Source organism: Sturnus vulgaris, chromosome 6 (assembly GCF_052056855.1).
Source record: "Sturnus vulgaris isolate bStuVul1 chromosome 6, bStuVul1.hap1, whole genome shotgun sequence".
Classification (NCBI taxonomy): Eukaryota; Metazoa; Chordata; class Aves; order Passeriformes; family Sturnidae; genus Sturnus; species Sturnus vulgaris.
The window spans coordinates 33,704,252-33,725,311 of record NC_142248.1 but is presented as its reverse complement, the minus strand read 5'-3'; the positions used below and the strand labels follow the sequence as shown (position 1 = coordinate 33,725,311).

At 40.2% G+C, this 21,060-nt stretch overlaps 2 protein-coding genes across 2 annotated transcripts; both read left to right on the top strand.

Annotated features, from left to right (window-relative positions):
* The first annotated feature begins 250 nt into the window (after nucleotides 1–250).
* LOC106858054 (alpha-1-antitrypsin-like) lies at nucleotides 251–6,367 on the top strand. Its single transcript, XM_014884493.2, has 5 exons — nucleotides 251–462; nucleotides 2,088–2,757; nucleotides 4,045–4,315; nucleotides 4,964–5,111; nucleotides 6,092–6,367. Exons 2-5 carry the CDS (start codon nucleotides 2,100–2,102, stop codon nucleotides 6,281–6,283), a joined length of 1,269 nt encoding a protein of 422 aa, XP_014739979.2. The 5' UTR covers nucleotides 251–462; nucleotides 2,088–2,099; the 3' UTR covers nucleotides 6,284–6,367.
* A 5,744-nt stretch (nucleotides 6,368–12,111) lies between these two features.
* Nucleotides 12,112–18,823, top strand: LOC106858043 (alpha-1-antitrypsin-like). The gene is made up of 5 exons (XM_014884464.2): nucleotides 12,112–12,148; nucleotides 14,561–15,202; nucleotides 15,844–16,114; nucleotides 16,653–16,800; nucleotides 18,469–18,823. Exons 2-5 carry the CDS (start codon nucleotides 14,575–14,577, stop codon nucleotides 18,676–18,678), a joined length of 1,257 nt encoding a protein of 418 aa, XP_014739950.2. The 5' UTR covers nucleotides 12,112–12,148; nucleotides 14,561–14,574; the 3' UTR covers nucleotides 18,679–18,823.
* The last annotated feature ends 2,237 nt before the right edge of the window (nucleotides 18,824–21,060 follow it).

Below are 21,060 nucleotides of genomic sequence, written 5' to 3'. Positions count from 1 at the left end.
TGTTGGCACACAAGTGGAGTCCAGTAAGCTGGGTAGTACAACTTAGGACAAGTGGTGCTCCTTGTAGCTCCCTCACCCTGGCCTTCAGAGCTTAGTGCTGGGCAAAACTGTGTCTCCAGATGAACAGTTATATTCATCTCAGATAGCACATAGGGCAGAGTAGCTGCTCTTGACACCAAAATATAATTTCCAATAAATATTTGCTTAGGAGTTGCATACCCTTTGGGATGCAACACTCTACTCTGGGCCCAGAGCCCTATGGTCTTTGTTCTGTTTGGAGTGAAGAGGTGTGGACATATGCATACAAGGTCCAAGAACACTGGCTTCATCAACATTCAGCTTTCTATTTGTAGATAATATGTATCTGAAGCCATGTAACGTTTAACAGAGGAAAACAGCAGTAGGAGTAAAGCAGCAAGAAACAGCACAGCCCATTGAGAGCAAGAGCCTGCTGAATGTAAAGTAAGTACTTAGTTATCTTTACCTTAATGATTTTGACTCAGCTGTGTTGTATTTAGCTAAGTGAGTCATAAAGCACATCTGCTTTCAAGGGTGAAACCTTGTGCTCAAATGTCGGCTGAACTTAATTTCAAGAAATACTCCATAGCAGTATTCTGGGGATTCTTTATAGCAGCTCAACAAAGTATAACTCTGATCTGAATTTATCCTAAATAGCTCAAAAACATCTAGAACAAATATGATTCAATAACAGAAGTATTCTGACTTCTCAACTGTCAATATTTTTTAATCATTACTAATTTTCCCTAAAGCTTACAATCAAATAACCAAAACTGAAGTGAATGAGTAAATGTTTTGCTTACACTAAGATGGCCCAGACAGAATTCACAAACTGATTTTGCTATGCCAACGTCCTCTGTAAATTCCAGTTTACCTAGATCAGCCAGAGCAAAGCTGCAAAAAAGACAAGCTGGCTCCTTTTCACCCAAACCTTAGTGGTCAGAGTGCTGTCCCAGGGCAGAGAAAATCCCAGTAAACATCTCATCTGCTCTGCTGAACCCATGTCTTTGAGTGCCTTTACTATTGACTACTGAGGGGCAAGCAGGTAGCTTGTGATCTTCTGCCTGAAGCTCTTCTGTTTCAAGTAGGACATTAAGTAAAGGCTATTTGGAGCTTTTCTAGTCACTGGCACCATATTTTTAACAGGATTAGCTCTTACTGGTTTTCTGACAGGCTGAGCATCTTAAACAACACAAATCATCCCAGCATGTTCTTTTGCTAACTGTTAAAAGAGAAAACAGTAAACAAACAAAGACAAGAAGTGGTCACAGCCACTACAAATGATGCCCTGATCCAGTCTTGCTGCTGAGCACTGCTCTGGCCTTAAGCATATTTACCTTACAAAAGGATACTTGCCTGCTGAAATGAAGTTTGGAAAGACAGGAGAGGCCAACTCCACACTAATGGTCTCACCTTCCCATAACCAGATGTGGGATACACACAAGAAGGAGCCCATCTGGAAGACAAGCGACACATGAGTGGTCATTTAAAACAGACAGACATATTCTAATATAATCAAGTATTCAAGCAGAAAAATTTTACTAGCTCTTATGATTAGCCACTTTGTATGGCAAAAGGAATCAGGAATAAGAGAAATTAGTGCTTTTGAATTCTACAATCTTGTATTATTTTCCTTTGTCATAGCAGCGTAGCACTGCCATTTAACAAAAACTTCATTCAAACCCTAGGAGGTCTTAAGTGATAAGCACAAAAGAATTAACCAGGATGCTTCTAATGAGTTGCTTTGCCATTAAAAAAGATTATAAAAGGCACCTTTTCACTTTTTCTCTCCCTTGGACTCATTTTTCTTTTATACTCACATGTTTCTTTCCCCACTAACAAGGAACTTCTGTAGCTAGAGTAAAGTAGAACTGAAGTAGGCAGCAATAGATAGGAATTACAGGTAAACTGAGAAGCACAAGGATTTTAAAAATACTTCCATAGCAAAGGAAGAGGTCAGGAGATAACAGTGGTTTCCACTTGAAGGCAGTAGCAGACAGAAATAAAGGATGAGATACCAATACAGCTATCCTCCATCATTCAAGACCTTTTGCTCTTTGTCCACGCAGTATCTGTGAAGAATGATGAAGGCCATGCTCCCACTGTGCCTGCTGGTGGCTGTGCTCCACCTCAGTGCCCACAGCCTGACCGAGACTGATCACCACCCTGAGCAGCATGAGCCAACTGACCCCCAGGAGCAGCCTTCCCATGGGGAAGATCCTCTCGAGTCCTGCCAAAGGATAGTCCCAAGCAACACAGACTTTGCCTTTCAGTTTTACAGGCAAGCAGCCACCCAAGAACCTGCAAAGAACATTTTCTTCTCGCCAGTCAGCATCTCTGCTGCCCTTGCCCTTCTGTCCCTGGGCTCCCGAGGCAGCAGCCAGACTCAGGTGCTGGAGGGACTGGCCTTTAACCTCACCAACATCCAGAAGGAGGAGATTCACCGTGGCTTTGGGCAGCTCCTCCTCCTGCTGAGCCGCCCTGGGAGCCAGGTGCAGCTGAGCATGGGGAGCACCCTCTTCATGGACAAACACCTGAAGCCAATGAAATCGTTCCTGAAGGACATCAAAAGACTGTACGGAGGAAAAGCTGTCTCTAGTAGCTTCCAGAATTCCACTGAAGCTAAAAATGAGATCAATGATTACATAAAAAATAAAACCTGTGGGAATATAAACCAAATACTTGAGGACCTTGATCCAAATACTCTGATGGTAATTGTTAACTACATTTATTTCAAAGGTAAGTTAAAGAGATGCTACTTACAGCATCTGTTTAGTGCTGTTTCACCTGAAGTAAAACAAGTACACCAAGTTATTCGTGAATAGTTTTTAAATGAATGTGTTTAGATGAGAGTATTAGGAAAAAAATTGAATTTTTTCAACTCTGAAGCCTCTTCCACATGAAAAAATTTTCTAGCATATATTTAGACTTCTAAGCACAAGAGTTCATTTACTTGCAATATTCAAGTTCAAGGAATTGCCAGAGCACAACAGATTCATGCATTGTTTAATTATCCTGTCAGACTTCATCTACTTAATATTTTAAAAATTAAGATGTTTTCACATTGTATGTGTGAAGTAGAAAACTAATTTCTGAAGATGATGATTAACAAAAATTGCTAAAAACTTCAATTTACTTACAGTCCATGAGTACTAACTGGGTACCTCTGGAGCTGGAGCCCAAATGTTCTACACCTTGTCATCATATTACACATATCCCAAGAGGTATTTCAATGTATTGCTTTAGAAATTATTAACTTCTTCTTGGGTGTTCATTTGTAGCAGCTTAACCTTATAAAGTAACCAGAATACTATGGAGTTCACATTCCATTATTTATTTTTCAAATTAGGCTATTTCTATTCAACATCAAAAAAAAAAAAAAAGCCAGGAAAACATACTTACAGAATGGCAAGCTGTAATCCCTGTCTATTTGTTTAGTGAATGACTGGTTTTATTACAAAATAAAATATCATAGAAAATTTAATTGAATAAACATCAAGAACAAACCATTTTGAAGACTAAAGACCTTGAGGCCGTATTCCATTTACCATACCGCAGTTATATTCAGGTCCAAAAGTTTGTATTTCTCTGGCATGTAAGCTTTTCCTCAGCACTACAAGATGAAAAACATATAAAAAACCATGTGAGGAGCATAACATGCTACTTTTTTAAAGTCAGACATCTGTTCTGAAACTTGCTTTACAAGCAATATTCTGAAAACAGACAGCAAATCCCTGGATTGTGTTTTCATTTGTTTCAAATAGAACATAAGGTAACATGATGAAGTTACTTCATTTAATTTATCTGACTTAGAAAGATTGTATAGAAGTCCATACAAAATTTAACCTGTGATATTTAATTGTTACAGAGAATAAGATATTTAATAAACTTGAAATACTTTTTATCCTCGAGTATAAGTGTAAATCTTCAGCTATGGTTTTATTTATTGTACATTAGTCTAGACTATATTAATATATCCTCACTGAAATAAGTGTTCAATTCCATTCTTTCTCTTTTGGTTTTAAGCCTACTGGGAAAATCCTTTCAATATTGAGAGAACTCACAAAGACTATTTCCATGTGAATGCAAAGACCTCAGTTGAAGTGGAGATGATGGTTCGAGATGGATTTTATAAAGCATACTCTGACAGGAAGCTGTCTTGCAAGGTGGTGCAGATTCCTTACAAGGGAGATGTTGCAGCATTTTTTATTCTGCCCAATAAAGGGAAAATGAAACAGTTGGAACATGGCTTGACAAAACGCACTGTTTCTAAATGGGAAAGATCTCTTCAAAGATGGTAAATAGAGAATTTTAATTTGATCATTCAAGGTAGTCAGAATCCAAAGTCTAACTGCTATGGTCAGATTTTACACTTTGCATTTTTGATGGGGGGTTTAAACAACAGAATAAATATAAAGGATCAGATCAAATGATACTTTCAGCAGAAATTAGAATCAGCCTTACCTCGTGATGAGAGAAGAGATCTCTGAGGTGGGAAATTTAATTCTTTTTTCCCCATATATTTTTTAGTTGATGCTAAGTGTCTCCATTTCCCTTGTCTCAAGCAAAATATTTTAGGAATGGTAATACTGTGACAGAGCAGTCAGACCCCTCTGAGTGAATGGGGTGTAATTCCAAAAACAGAACATCAAGGTTAGAAAAAGAATGCAAATTTTGTCCCAAAAATACTGGCAGCACTACTGTTTACTGTCTCATAAAGTGACTGTGTTGCAGAATCATACAAGACCTACAAACTTATGTATTTCTGGTTCCATACTTTCCTATCCTTCAGACCATCATCTTCCTATCTTCTTTTTCTTGCCATGTTTTTTTAGATGAAAAGACTAGCATTTTAGCACAGAAGAACCACCATCAAGTTAGGAATCTTCAGTCCAAGGCATGCTCTGGTTGCAATAACTACCATAATTTACTTTTGAATTGACAGGAGGATGGAATTGCATATTCCAAAACTATCAATTTCAGGCACCTATGACTTAAAGAGGATCTTAATGAATATGGGTGTAACTGATGTGTTTTCTGATCGGGCTGATCTGTCTGGAATCACAGGAAACCCTGATATGAAGGTTTCAAAAGTAAGTTTATCAGCAGAAACAACCATATATGGATTCCTTAACAGCCAATTGCCTCTCCCTAAGCTCACCTGTGAAATTTTACTTATTGTTAGTGCTGGCTGATACTCTGAAATAGAACATTTATCTGATAAAGTCCCTTTATACTCAATCAGACTTCTCCAAGATCTTGAGAGATGGATATTTTCTTTTGTCTGACAAGCAAAGTTGGAGGGTAGATGGAGGGGTGGGTTTAGCATATATGCAGGAAACTAAACTCAGCATATTTTCTGCATGTAAAAGAAGTGCCTGTGGGTAACTGTGTTGTGCATGTCTTGCATCAGCATATCCACCAAAAAAGTGTCTTTTTCTAGCATGCATTCTATAATTTTAAAGGATTTAGAAACTGCTGTTACCATTGAAGGCTCTGTTGAGTGCTAACAATATAAAATATGCCAGACTTGAGAAAAATATCCCATTTACTGAAAATAATGTGAAGTTGAAAACTAGTATTTTTACAGCCATTCTGAAAACAGCACTTGTAATATTCTAATATTTTGGGGCTAGTAAAATAAAAAGATTTAAAATGCCCAACAATAATTTAACAAAAAAAAATTTGCATCAAGGTTGAATTTCTACCTGGCTAAACTGTAATGCATGTGCTGTTAGGAATACTTACCGAGCAGTTCTGGAGCCCCATTTCCTTTGCTTTTGAAATTGATATTCCCAGTGAATTTGCTTAGTTATTTTACTTTCAATTAATTTCACAAGATGTGCAGTTCCTAAGGTCTGCATTGATACACTTGTGGTGAGGAACACTGTATAAATATTTGCTTATTGAGACAACATTGCTAAAAAACCCACAATGGGCTGTAGCACCCTTCTTCCTGGTTCCTGGCTTACCAACAATTTTTGTGAAAGGCAGTAGTTGAATTAACTTTGTTTTAATTTGAATAATTTCACACCACATCTTCCACATTAATTTTTGCTGTATTTTATTGTAGGCTACTCATAAGGCCCTGCTGAAGATTCATGAGAATGGCACAGAGGCTGCAGCAGTCAGCAGTATAGATTTTCTTCCTCATTCTGTTCCTCCCACTGTTAAATTCGATCATCCATTCTTGCTGTTGATTGTTGATCAGTATACTCAGAGCATCCTCTTCATGGGAAAAATTGTAGACCCAAGTCAAAAATGACTGGTCAGTGTCTGGTCTTATTGATTCAAATTGCATTTTATGGAATTCTTGTCCATTGTGAATAAAATTATATCCCAACTGTTATTAACAATTTCCTTTTTCCAAAAAATCAGGAAACCATGCAGTCATTCTTAGAAACATTCTTTTTGCTTCGTCCTTCCATAGAAAATAACCACTGAGATATGCCTGTTAGTGAATTGTGAATAATTTGATAAATCAGCCTTTTAGTGATCAGTGCCATCTTTGAAAAGCAAGGTAATATCCAGCTGAGAGACTCAGTTAAAACACTGTAAGCAAATAAAATTTGAGTGGATAAATCCAAATGAATTCTCTGCAACTACAGGTTGGCTTCTGACATTGGTAGGGTTTTCAGTAGAAGGAAGGCATAGCTGCAAATTACACACTGGGAGAGTCAGTCACTTTAGACCAGGCCTAGGCACTTCCTTTGAAGGCCAAGTCTTATTCCATACTCTCCTTTAGGACATTCACAGCTCATGGCATCCACCTACATTGCACTGGCTTCTTTGAGCTGCCCATTAATGTAACCAACTCTACACAAACATCCTATGTGGAAGCAGTGCTGGGGAATGTTTTAGTTGGCTAGCTATCCAAAAGCCATACTGGCATTGCACTATAGGTTTAATCTTGTGTTTTGTGTACATAGAAGTCCCTTGTAAGTGGATGATCAAAAGGGATAGGATATGAATACCTGGAAGGGGAAAAAACAAGCATGAGATTAATCCTATTTCCAGAGTTTACGTCTATGCTGGTAAATAAAGTTCTTTAAGATTCTGTTCTTTAACCATGAGGTCAGCTGGCTCATCACCAGTGGATATGGTCAATATCCAATCAATATGGTCATATCCACATTGCTTAACTCTGACCCTGCAAATTATCCCATCTACTTACTGGAAATGTCCCTTGTGCTAACTCCAAAACACATGCTTAGCACTTGTTTGGAAGAAGCATATGGTGACATGTGTCTGAAACTGAGCTAAAAGTGTAAGAATGTGTCTGCAGGCTGATGGCCAGGCCTGTTCCCCAGAACTGCTCTGTGTACTGGGACAAACAGAGCCAGAGTGAGCAACAGGGGAGTGGGAAAGTGTCCCTTCATCACTCAGCCCCCCTGTAAGCTCCTCCTCTGCTGGCAATCTGCATTTCTTTGAATAACACTAAGTTCCAGGTAGTGCTGATAAGTCTTCACAAATACTTCTCAGAAATGAGGGAACTGGAGACCCTGATGTGGAATGAGACCAGGCAGTTCAATAAATGCCCTTCTAAACTGCTTCAAGTCACAGACTGTGAGACTCCTACATACTTAGCACAGATGTGTTTGGGTGGTCTCTCCTGATTAGTCCTGAGAACTTGCTGTAATTGTGTATGCTTATTTTCACAGTAAATGTGAGTGCTTATTTTCAAAAGGCTGCTCTTCATTAAGGATCGTTGCTGTTCCTTGGATGATACTGCAATGCTTTGATGATGCAGATACCAGAAACGTTTCAAAGCTGAGCACATAAAAACTACGATGAAGCATAAAATATGAAAGTTTAATTCTATTATTAATATAAATGAAATCAAATGCAATTTAAAATGTGATATAACTTACTACGGAAGCACAGGCACTGTTCATCATCTATATCCCATTTCCTCCTTAAAAATACTGAAATCAAGATTTTTGTTATGATCCAGAAAGTCTGTCGCTATTTCAAGGACCCAGCTGCTTGCTAAGTGTGGCCTGATGCTGTAAAACTGGCATGAGCTGGCAGTAAAAGGCCATTGGAGAGTCCCCCTTGGAAGATGGAGCCCTTGTTGAGAAGGCTCAGGACACAAGGCCAATATCATGCAGCTGTCCTTCCAACAGCCGTGCAGAGGCAGAGAGAACAGGCAGAAATGGAAGTGATAAAGAGCAGAGCTCCCCTCTCCTCAGACCTGGCAGTGATGTTAAAGCAGAGCATGACTGCAGTAATACTAATGCCAAATTAGTGCTGAGTCAGAGAGGTATAACCAAATCCCAGGTGATCAATTCATTCTCAAAGACAGAGCCAGAACAAAAGGAAGCTCATATTTTTTGATTGCTAAAAAATTTTAGAAGTTATTTTACTGACAAATCAGAATTACCAATGTGGCTATAACCTGATAAAGTAATAACTATAAAGTTCTCAAAGACAGACAGATTAATTTTGGAGTCGTTTTTTGCATGGTACCCAGGTATCAAATTTATTTGCAATTTTACATTTTCTTTATCCATGACTGCATGAAATGCTCCTTTGCTGCATGTGAACCTGTCGTCCTCAACTATCAACAGCCCAGTGGCCACAAGCAGAGTAAGAAAACTAAGCTCCACAGGAACAGCAGGCCCACAGTGGAGATCCTTTTGGGTGCTGACAATGGATAGTCCTCAAAAACATGCACTCTCCCTTACAGTTTTACAGACAACTGACTACCTGAGAACCTGGCAAGAGTGTTTTCTTCTCCCTGGTCAGCTTCTCTACTGCTTTTGCTCTGCTCTCTCTGATCTCTGGAGCCTCCAGTCAGGCTCAGGCACTGGAAGGGATAGTCTTTAACCTCACTGGCACTCAGAAGGGCACAACAGTTTTCATTTTCTGTCATTTATTTTAATTCTGGGAGTTACACATGCCATCTCTAAGTTCTTGTACCATTGTCATTAATTCAGGGTTTTAGTCTGTAGTTTTAACTCCTCAAGTTTGATGCATCCTTTGAAAAACTAAATCCAAGCTAACATACATTTTGAGAGGAAAATTTTGGTCTTGAATTCTACCTACTATTACTTATTTTCACCCTTGTTTTATTTGAGTGCTTTTTATAAAACTTCTAACAACTAGCTTTGAAAAGCTTTGGTAGTGTCAGGTGCAACTCTGCTATCTTCAGCTGGGAACTTAATGGAAGATCTATCAGGAAAATCTGAGATGAGCTGTCAGTGACAGATTACCCATATTGGACATTACAATGCTAGCTGATTGACTCCAATGGCATTCACATCAGGTCTTAAATCCTTGTATGCTCTTGGAAACACTTTTATATCCAATACTAGGAGCTTAAGTACAGACAAAGTAGAAAATATAAAATACTATTTTCTGAACACGGATGAAATCATCATCTGAGATAAAATGTCTGTTATGAGAAAAGGAATCACACCTGTTAAATAAAAGGACTTTATTTTCTTCTGAGATATAACACAGAAGGAAAAAATTGAGTATTTCATTCTGCTTATACAGCTTTCTTCTAGCAGACTATGAGATTATATGAAAATTCAATTCAAAGATTCCTATTGCATTGGTGAAAGAAGCTGAAAACAAAGTAAGAAAGGTTAAGTTTCTATTCCCAGTTCTGTCACAGACTTTTGCTTAGCCCTCAGCTTTTTTTTTCTTCCTGTTAGTCACGCTAGTTTTTGAAATGGGAGCCTAAAGTACTTGCATTATTTGAGGAGAAAAGGACAAAATATTTGTAGGATATGGAGAGTGTATTTGGGATGCCCTCTACAGAAAAAGATAAAATTACTGAAAGGAGTTAATTTTTATTCTACTTACACCAGTTTTGCAATGATACCAATCTCCTGATTTTAATGGAGTTATGTGTGTCAAGAAGTCGATTTAGATGAACTTTTGTAGACATGCCTTGAATGATAAATCTTTGTAGGGAAACAAGAAACAGCTGCATGAGGATTTATCATGTAAAGTTCACATCCATCTTGCTGATCTTTTGTTTTTACAACCAGAAATCCTTTGCCCTGGAAAGCCCTCAAACATAACTTTCAAAGCCAGCATTTAATAATCAGATGACCAAGCAGCAACTGAAATATGATAATCTGATGACCAAGCAGCAACAGAAATAAGTTAATGATATGGGGTGAAACTGCTCCTATCAGGAAGAACCAAGACACATTGTATAACTGAGTCACTGTCAGAGTAGGGAGAGAGAATGAAATTATTACTTAATTCCTTCCATATAGACCATTATCAGGACAATGGGAAAAATATGTTTGTCAGTCGTTTACATGACTCCACTGGTTCTTGGAGCAAGAGTCCCCCTGACCCAGCCACCACTTATTTCAAAGCATCCAGGAACTCCACACTCTCTTCTGTGCAATTCCCTAGTATGTCTCTCCTTTTGCAAAACTACAAAAAATTTATAGTTTGGCCTTGCATTTTCCCATGTTCTGGGGACACAGTCATTTTCAACATCAGGAATGTGCAGTGAAATAACAAACTCCTTTCCTCTCCCTGTGTTTTCACACACTTGCCACCTGGCTGACATGCAGGTTATACCTGTGTATGCTGACTCAGCCTCATTTTCCATTGCCTTCCACAGAAGCAACATATATTATCCAAGAGTTTCTGTTTCTGGCATCCATGACCTAAGGGAGATTTTCAAAGGGCTAGGCATGACTGATGGGTTCATTAACCATGCTGATCTGTCTGGAATTGCTGGAAAGCCGATTCTTTGAATATGATAATTTGTGAGTCCGCTATAACTGCTGGTCTTAACTTTGTCTAGGAAGACACTTGGGCCAGGGTCAGAGGATCTGGTGCCTGGGAGTTGTGAACAGGGACAGAAGCAACTTTACACTCTCTCCCTGACATGCTGAGTGCTGCTCCATCTCCTGGGAGAAAGGAGAGGAATCACTGCAGCAGCTTTGCTGTTCCCAGAAACTCTTCTCAAGAAACAGTGGCATCCTTCAGATGGTTAGCCAAGCATTAGGACTGGGCTGAAAGATTAATGCTGTCTATGTAGGCAGGCCTAGGCTTGAGAAATATATCCTGTCTTTGCTAGAGTTAAGCAACAGCATACTTACTACTCCTGAGACTTGGTCATTTTACATAATACTGCAATAAACTTTCTGGGTACTGGCACGTATCATGAAAAAAACCCTCTCTGTAGGAATATATTCTGACCAACCCTGCCTCGGGCTTGTAAGAAAGAGTAGTTACACAGCAATAACAATGATTGTTGATTCCTATGTGTAGATAAATGGTAAGTTTACCTGGGGCAAAATCATGTACATTCAATGAAAATAATTAGTCATTGCTAATTAGGATAAGTGCCATGCACCTCATCCTTAAATAACCTTCTAAATAGCTGAATTGTGCCTGTTTCAGCTTCCTCTGGGAGGGATCCTGGTGTAAGATACATATGATATGTATGTAATTCATGCTTATCCTATGCATAGATAGCACAAGGGTTTAAGATGTCTCTTCTCCTCAGTTAACATTTTGCAGTGGAAAAGTTTGCCTATTTCATTCTTCCATTTGTTTTCTTATTTTGGTTGGTTTTTAAGCCATGCTATGCTTTATTTTTCACTTGAGTAGTTTCTAAAGTACTCATCAAAGGTCTCTCAAAAAGCTAACCTGTGTTCTGAGCCCATCAAATAATGCCATTTAGGGCAGGGTGGAGCTGTACATGAACAAACTTGCTGCTGCCTTGGGTGTTCAGTTAGATGGCATTGTTGCATTAGGGTATCCTGTGCAGGAAGTTCAGTGGGGCAGGGCATCCATGTTTTTGGCATTTTCTTAGTTTTCCAGTTCTTCTCATGTTGATGTGTTTTCAGGAACTCATTTACCACAGTTATTGGTAAAGCTCTTTTACTTGCAATTTAGTTTGAGCCAAGGGTAGCAATGTGCCTGGTCTTTCTCTTCCTTTAGAGACATAGGTGCTGGCATCATTCCAGCTGTGTGATGGGAAAAAGACTTTAAATATTTGATAGCCAGGAAAAAGTAGTTTACTCAATCTTTGCTTTGCAAATAACTCTTATTTGCCCTGTTTAATCTTTACCAGTGGACATTTATTTAATACTAGGAAGCAAATGAATAAGAGGGAAGAAGCACTGTGAAAGAAAAGTCCAGCACAGTAAGTACCATATTATACTTTCTTAGAAGTCTTTGAATTTATGCTGTATGTGATCCCTGCTATTTACTGCTGAGATTAATTTGTTTTGTACAGTATTTGGAAATTATTTTAGCTTCTGTGAGAATGTTCTGAATGTTTGAAGTAGAATTCATTCAGTGATCCAGCTCCTAGCTATAGTGACAGGATGACAGGGATATGAGGTCCAAAAGGAATACCCAACAATCAATACCAAGATGAAGAACAAAATCTTGTCTCTCCTCCCAGAGGAATAAATTTAATTGAAATCTCAATGTGCCAACTATTCCAGGGCTAATGAGAGTAGCTTCATTTCTGTCTAGTGTGCCTAAAGACCAGGATACTTGCAGTCAAGTGGCCTGGAAGAGAAATCAGTCTCTCTCAGAGGCAGTTTTGGAGAATTATGAAACAAGTTTTACCAGAACAAGATGAATTATCAAGTGCTGGAATGCCTCTTTCCAGCATGGGATGGGATGGGATGGGATGGGATGGGATGGGATGGGATGGGATGGGATGGGATGGGATGGGATGGGATGTGGGGGGATGGGATGTGTGGGGGTGTGCTGCCGTTTGGGATGGAGTCTGCTGACTGTGCTGTGAGGAGGTAAAGGGCATGTGGTTGTGCAAGGGACAGATAAGGTGAGAAGATGCTGTGTGAGGGACAGACAGGGTTAGGGGGCTGGGTAAGGGACAGGTTGGGATTAGCCAGTGCAGGAGGAAGAAGAGAACTTGCAGAGAGAAGAAGAGTCAGTGCTGTGTGCAGCTGCCTATGAAGAAAGGAGTCAGATGTGAGGTTAGGTTTCTGGATGCTCTTAGGCACCCAACTAGGCGGGTTGGTTTTTTTTCAATGAGCTAAGCAGCTAATAGTTGCTACAAAGTTGTTTATTGCAGAAGCACATCAGTCTCAAAGGCAAAAGCAAAGCAAAATGCAGTAGCAAAATGCACCAGCTTTCCTTGATGCATGTTTTTATATAGAAACTTCTCAATAAGCTAAGGCACAAACTTGGACCATTGCTTCTTAACTTATTAGAATTTTAGGTTTTTTAGTACGCCAGACTATGTATAAACTATGTACATGGTCTGTCTTGTTCTATTTGAAAAATGTAAGCAATATTCTTAATTATAACTTTATTATGCCTGAAACTAGATTTTTGGAGCCTCCACGGAAACACTACTATCTAGGACTATTGTTTTTCAACTTTCAGTAGAACACGTACTACTTTTCTGGTATCTGAGACCTTTATTTACTAAAAGCACTTAAAACTTACTTCATTTACTTGCTTATTCATTCCATTTACTTACTTACTCCTTCCATCTATTTACTTATTTACTTGTTTATTCACTTATGTTAAAACCTAAGCTTTCACCTCTGACTTATGTGCGACTGGCTTAACATACTTCAATCCATCCAAAGGTTTTAATTCAATCCCTGCACTCTGATTTCTCTCTGAAGAATTCAGAGAGACTCCTGCCTTGCTGACTCCAACAGTCAGAGTTACCTGAGAGAAATTCATTGAAGGAAGGCATACAAAGTTTTTAATAAAAGACTGGTGTTAGTGCCAGTCGGGTCTGTCTTGACACAACTACGATGTATATGGAGAGCATTCTTCTCCATACATGTCAGAGGATTCTTCCCCCAAAAGGACAGAAGAGAGACTGGCGGGTTACATAGAATTTGCTTATGTCAGTTGAAGGAAAAGGAAAGGTTGTCAAATGAAATATACACAGCAAGGCAGATTCCATTGTAGCTTTTCTTAAGCTCTTGAGTCTTGAGCTTTGCAACTTTATGGATAGCTTATGTGCAATATAGTGTCAATAAACTTTCTTGATTTAGCCTCAATTTTAAAGGTCTTGAGTAAGAGCTGTTATATAAGAAGCAGAAATATAAAAACAGTTTAAGGGCTGAGCATTTAGGTGGTTTTTATACACTGCTCTAACAGACTATTTCTGCAGTGCTTGAAAACCAAAGTCATAACAAGAGCATGGGTATCACAGAAATATATCAGCAAAAGCTGGTCCCTCTGTGAAGTACTTAGCAGATAGATGGGTGCCAATACATGAATTCAGCCATGTGCCCCAAGGTACTGAGGAATGCACTGAGGCCACGCTGGTCAGAAGCAAGAACTATTTCACACGTAATGACAGAAAAGCTGATTCTTCCCTAGCAATACCACGTTATTGTCTTATTTCCTTTGCTCCTTGGTTACAAACTGAGAGAATTGACTGGAAATAGACTGTCTGGAGGCCAAGTAAAAGAGTATTTCCAAAAAGAATAGTAGTTCTAATAGTAGTCCTAATGTCTGGCATCTGAAAATCAGTATCTAGAACACAAAATCTTTTTATCCAGTAAAGAAAAACTTCACTAGATCTAAAAGTTGCTCTGTTCTTTCCTAACAGAACCATTCAGGACAATGAAGTCTGCATTGTATTTGTGTTTGTTGCTTCTTGGACTTCAAGTCCAGGGTCGACAGCAGGAACAAATACATCACTCTCCAGAAGACCAGTCCCAGGCTGATATTGAAAATTTGCCTTATGTCAAGCTAGCCCCCAGCAATGCTGACTTTGCATTTAAGCTTTACAAGCAGATCAGAGATGAGGTGGGCAACAGGAACATTTTCTTCTCTCCTTTGAGTATCTCCACGGCCTTTGCAATGCTCACCCTGGGGGCCAGATCAAACACACTCAGACAGCTGCACAAAGGCCTTGCCTTCAACCTGACACAGATAGAGGAGAAGGAGATTCATGAGGGATTTCAGCATATCCTCCAGCTGCTGAATGACCCTCACCGAGAAGCCCAACTGAACATGGGCAATGCCCTGTTTGTAGATAAACAAGTGGAATTGCTTCAAAACTTTTTGGATGGCGTCACAAATTTTTATTACACTGAAGCTGTTTCTAGCAACTTCAAAAATGCTCCTGAGGCTGTAAAGGAAATCAATAAGTATGTGGAAACAAAAACACATGGCAAAATTGTTGATTTAGTCAAGAGTCTTGAACCAGAAACTGCGATGGTGCTCATTAACTACATTTTCTTTAAAGGTGAGTGACAGACATGGGTAGCAGCTATACAAATAAGCTCTGGAAGTTCTAAGAAACAAAACTTTTTCACATTATGAACACATCCTATCATCTAATTTAAAACATATCTTTCTATTTTTAAATTACACAGGAAAATATTTGAAAGACCGGTATGAAGAATCTTTTCTATATGAGAAATTTAAAAAAGAATGAAAAAATAAAAGAACCAGCAGAAGTACTGATCAATGTCATACAAATTTTAAACCAGCTTCAGAGCTGAACCTTATGATCATTTGTTGAAAGGCATAGGTGTTTGGCTATGCAGGACATGGTCAAACACAGATGACATGTGCATGGAAGGAATAAGCCTGAAGCTTGTATAGTTGGAGTCTGTGAAAGATTTACCACTATCTGAACAGGCAAAGGCTCATCTCTTTTCCACTGCTAGCCTCAACCTATACTTTTCTTATGTGATTTTTATTCAAACCATTGAAAAGAGGTGAAGCTTCTTTCCATGGCCAGGGAACAAGCGTCCTTAAATTGAGGCAGGCTTGTTGCTGTCTCTACAGTTCAAGTATATTATTTTAAGCATCAATTAAATGTGACATGTCTTAATTACTTTCTTTTTCTTTCAATTCTATACTCATTCTTTTTTTTTAAAGGCTCCTGGGAAAGACCTTTCAACAGTTTAATCACAAGAGATGATGACTTCTTTTTGGATGCAAAGAATTCTGTTAAAGTCCAAATGATGCATCAGAACAAGCACTTCAATGTCCACAGGGATGAGAAGTTGTCTTGCTGGGTAGTAGAAATCCCATACAAAGGAAATGTTACTTCATTTTTTGTTCTGCCTGATGAAGGGACAATGAAACAGGTGGAAGATGCTCTGCTAAAAGAAACAGTGGCTGACTGGTTGAGATCGTTTAAAAAAAGGTAATATTTTAATTGTGGCTTTGCTTAAATATTGAACAGGCCAAAAGTACTCATCCACTAAAGGTAAAGCTTAGGATACCATGATGAGTTGCTAACTACAGCTCTGAGGAATGAGCACTACTCAGCTTCTTACAGACTAGCTATCATGTGATTTCATTCCAAAGGGGACCCCTCTTGGCTCCCCCAGTCACAGCTCCCAGTTGTCAGGATCCTGTACATGAGCAGACTGCCCTCAGGAACCTGCCTTCAGTAGGAGGAATCCAGTTAAAAAGAAAATACAATTTATTTTTCTCCAGTCTGGATTATACTTTCTAGTAGTCGCTTACATCAACCATCACTCTTCCCCTGCACCATGGATCAGATTGTGGCTGCTGACACAAGTACCTCAGTTTCTGCTTCTCTAACATGAGATTTATCACTGTCTTAGAAAGCCAAGCCTTAGCTCCATGGGTATTTGGGATGGATATATACCTGCAACAGATTTTGTTTCAAGGGATCTTGCAATAACAAACTCACATTTTTATTTATTTTTGAAAAGAGAGATCTACTTGGACCTTCCAAGATTCTCTGTCTCTGGCTTCTATGATCTCAAGAGCCTGTTTGAGAAAATGAATGTGACAGAGGTGTTCAGTGATCAGGCTGATCTCTCTGGAGTGGCAAAAAATCTTCTTCTGAAGGTTTCCAAAGTAAGTATGCAAGCAGGGATGGTAATCAAGAGATTTTTCTGCCTTGTTTGTATGCAGGTTTAATCCTACAAATAGGCTGATCCTACCTCTGGAGTGTGGTCATTGCTTAATGGTGGTAATAAAGGAAGGAAAAGGTTAGGCATTAAATGACTTTCGTTCCTACAGTCTAATATTAAATTGTTTACTGCACAGTGATCCTACAAACTCAGCTGAAAGTCTCTGAAGAAGAAAACAACTGGAAAGCATAGGAGGAATAATTTCAAAAAAAGCTGATGTTAAAGACATAATGCATGACAAGAATCATAATTATAACATAAGTCTGGGAATAGTCATTCTTACACTATGTATTATTACACATTAGTACATTGCCTGAGCACTTCAGAATTTATATAGACAACAGACTTGTGGGACAGGGATAGCCCCATTTCACAAACAAGATATGAGTATACATATAAACAAAATTATTTCCCTAGAGTCCCAAGCACACACGCCTCGTGTCACGAGGGAGGTGAGCCTTCCCTCTATTCTTCACTTGTGAGACTACCTCTGGAGTTCAATACATCCAGTTTGGGGCTCTCTAATACACGTGGACACCCTGGAGTGGAGGGTGAGCTGTGTGCCTGGAGCACTGGTTGAATTGGGAGAGCTGGAGTTGCCAGTCAGGAGAAGGAGAATGAAGTGGGGAGGTTCTTAGCACTGCCTACAGATATTTATTAGAAAGGTGCAGACAAGGTGGACACAGACTCTTCTTGCAGATGAACTGTCATACATCAAAGGGCAATACACAAAAGATAGAAAATGGGATATTCTGATCATGTATTATGTAAAAACATTCACCATGAGGGTAATCAAAAACAAGTATGAGTTACTTATGTAATTTCCATCCTTGGAAATACTCAGATCTCGACTGGATTAGATCCTGAGTAACCCTCTCTGGTGTCAGAGGTGACACAGTGCAGGGGGGTTGGTGGCATTCAATGGTCTCTAGAGGTCCTTCCATCATATATTATTTGTGATTCTGCACATTCCTCCCTATGTCACGTTCAAACAGCTGGATTGTAGATATGGGACTGATGCCTGGAAAGCCAAGTAAATTGGTGAAGGGTAAGCAGAGACTCTTGAGATGAAATTTTAGATATGTTTCAGACAATGAAGGAAGAAAACAGAAGGCTGTCCAAAACCAACGAAATAGCTCATGTGGATTCCTAAACACGAGTTTGCTATACCTATCACAGAAAGCCCTGAAAAATCTTATCTGTGAGCTTTGTTACAGAAAGACACTCTATAAAGCTTGTCACTATTACTTTTGCAGAGAGAATTATTTTGCTTATACAGAAATTGATACAAAATGAAAAAGTTTCTTCCTTTGTGTTCAGCATTAAGGACAAAATCTTACTCTGAGAAACAACAGAATAAAAAATACCCTCTATGTTGCTCCATCTCTGCAAGCAGGCATGTTTGACTCTGACTGTTGAAGAAAACTTTTCCTGAAATCAGAGCAAACTTTGCTTGTCTTGGAAAGGCTGGACAAGAGTACTTTTTTTTTTTTTGCACTGATTTTACATTCATAATTTAAGAACTATCTTCTCACAGTGTTAAAGCAAGCACATTTTCCCCCAGCTGCTTCTCTGTCTCCTGTGCCTAGATAATAATCTGTTTTCTTTGCAGGCAATTCACAAGGCCACGGTGGATGTTAGAGAGAATGGCACAGAGGCTGCTGCAGTGACTGTGTTAGAAGCAAAACCAGCGAGCCTACCAATTCCTCCCCCTCCTCACATCACCTTCAACAGGGCCTTCCTGATGATGATTATTGACAAAACCACTGATGGCCTGCTCTTCCTGGGGAAAATTGTGAATCCAGCTGCTAAGGAAGACTAGGCCAGAGCATTCATACTCTCCAGTGCAGAGAAGAGCTTGTGCACATCCCAGGAAATCCTTTTCAAAGTAGGACTAGAACTGATCTGATGTATAATCAGCAAATAAATAAATAAATCTTCTGTCAAGTTCTTTACTTCAAAACGGACATCTGAGTACAGCCATTTTTACAAAATTACTCAGGCCGAGTAGGCAGCCATGGGATCTCCAAAAGATACACATTTTCTGTGTAGTTCTCATGGTGTTTCTGTATGCAGATACAACTTTCTGCTGCTGGCTGAGAAACTTCTTGTGTCTCCCATTTCCTGTCTTTGCCTCACAAACTGCAGGTCTATTCCTTTCAGGTGGGGAACCCTTCTTTCCCTCCCTCTCATTCCACCATGGATCCGAAGAGAAGTCTCCTTTATCTTTGCAGTCCTTCCAGGGGAAGGGAAACAGAGACATAGAGCTGTTATACCTTTCCTCTCCTAGATGGTGGATGCTCCTTGGTAAACAATAACCCTTTTCCTTCTAGCTTGACAACTGCCTTCTACCAGCTTCAAACCTTGCTCCCTTCTGCACTTCTCACTATTTTCTCCAGAATAAGGGGCCCAACATTTCTGGCAAGGCAAGAATTTAGCTTTTTTGTCAGTGAAAGCTGCACATCATTTCACAAATTACCATCTTTAATGGTCTTGTGCATGCACAGTAAAGCATGGGATCCCTAGGAGAACCAGAAGTGGCAAAATTCATCCTCTGGTTCCAGAAACTGGTGACTGCAGCTGGAGAGCTCTGTTGTCCACATGCCAGCTGATCATATTGACCTCCACTCGCTTCAGCAAGATCAGGCTGCTGAGTGCCTCCAAGAGGATTCTGTCCATTCAGATGATGTTCAGGGAGCAGAAGGGTGACTTGGGCACCTTCCTGAGTGCTGACAGGCAGAAGCCAACATTACCAGCAGGACTATGTGAAGGGAAAGATGTGCTGCAACAGGTTAGTTTCATTAACTGGCAATTAAAAATAGTGTAGGATAGTAGCAAAGACATAGTTGAAAACACTTTCCCCCCAATCTCTTCCTTCTCCCAGGCTCAATTTCACTCCTACCTCCTTTACTCCTCTCTCTGAGTGGTGCAGGAAAGCAGACACAGGGGCAGGGGAGTTGAGATCCATTTATAACGCTTCATCTCTGCCACCCTTTCCTATTCCTGATCTTCCTCAGCTCCAGCATGATGACAGTTGACAGTCCTTCAGGAACTGCTCTGGCATGGGTCTGCAGGATCCAATCTATCTGGAACAGACTTTTCCAGAGTGGTCTTCTGTCCATGGGGTCCTGCCAGGGCCCTGCTCCAGGGCAAGCCCTCCACAAATTGCAACCTCCTTCTCAGCCACTTCCACTTGCTCTGGCATGGGATCCTCGAGCAGTGTGGGTTTCTGCTCCACCACAGTCCTCCCCAGGCTGCACCCAGGGGCACTGCTGCCTCACCAGGGGCTTCTCCAGGGGCTGCAGGGCAATCTCTGCTCCAGGGTCTGGAGCACCTCCTGCCCCTTCCTCTGCATTGACCTGAATGGCTGTGGGGCTTCTTCTCTCACTTGATATTTTTATCCTCCCTCTCACAGCTGCTACACAATGTGTTTTCCTTTTTCTCAAATGCATTCCCCAGAGGTGCCACCATCCTGGCTGTGGGGCTCAGCTGTGTTGGGTCTGATGGAGCTCTCTGGGATGGGCTGGCACTGGTCATGTCTGGCACAGGATAGCCCTGACCTCTCCTCACAGAGGCTGCCCTGCAGCTCTCTCTGCCAGCACCTCTGCACAAACACCAGATACACACAACCTTGTCCTCAGCTGGGGTTCACAAAGGGTAACACATTTAATGGATGAGTAGAATACTGTGATGGTGCCAATGAACTGTCAGGAGCTCCTTCAGTGTCCTCTCAGCATCAACAACTGGAGGGCACTTCTCTAACACAGCCTGAGCTGAGCCTCAGACAGCCCAGGACACTGCTTCCTCACTGGGCTTCCAGCCTCAGCTCTGCCCTCCTCCTTAGGAGGAGCTGGAATCAGAGTCCACTGAGGGGGCTTGGAGATCCCTGACACTGCTGGAGGGCTTTAGCTTCTGGCTAGGTTGGGTCAGAGTTGCTAAATGCTTCTGCAATGTGGTTTGCTTTGGGAGAGCCCTGGCAGGTCATGTGGAGGAGAGAAAACCATGGTGTGCATTTTTGCAGTGAGAGATAATAAAGCCTTTCATGTGAGCAAGCACAGACCTTTCCACAGTCCTATGGGGGAAAAAAACCCCAACCTCTAGCCAACCTATTCACACAGACCTAGACTTGCTTAATGCAAAATATTTTCTCTATAATCATCCCCTTATATCCCCATCTACAGATTTTAAAGAAAGAGAACTAGCA

What these genes read in the sequence shown, in the direction of transcription:
- LOC106858054 (XM_014884493.2), top strand. Translation starts at nt 2,100, where the DNA reads ATGATGAAGGCCATGCTCCCACTGTGCCTGCTGGTGGCTGTGCTCCAC. An exon ending in TAACTACATTTATTTCAAAG is followed by an intron (nt 2,758 to 4,044) that starts GTAAGTTAAAGA and finishes TTTGGTTTTAAG; the next exon opens with CCTACTGGGAAAATCCTTTC. An exon ending in CTGATATGAAGGTTTCAAAA is followed by an intron (nt 5,112 to 6,091) that starts GTAAGTTTATCA and finishes ATTTTATTGTAG; the next exon opens with GCTACTCATAAGGCCCTGCT.
- LOC106858043 (XM_014884464.2), top strand. Translation starts at nt 14,575, where the DNA reads ATGAAGTCTGCATTGTATTTGTGTTTGTTGCTTCTTGGACTTCAAGTC. An exon ending in TAACTACATTTTCTTTAAAG is followed by an intron (nt 15,203 to 15,843) that starts GTGAGTGACAGA and finishes TTTTTTTTAAAG; the next exon opens with GCTCCTGGGAAAGACCTTTC. An exon ending in TTCTTCTGAAGGTTTCCAAA is followed by an intron (nt 16,801 to 18,468) that starts GTAAGTATGCAA and finishes TTTTCTTTGCAG; the next exon opens with GCAATTCACAAGGCCACGGT.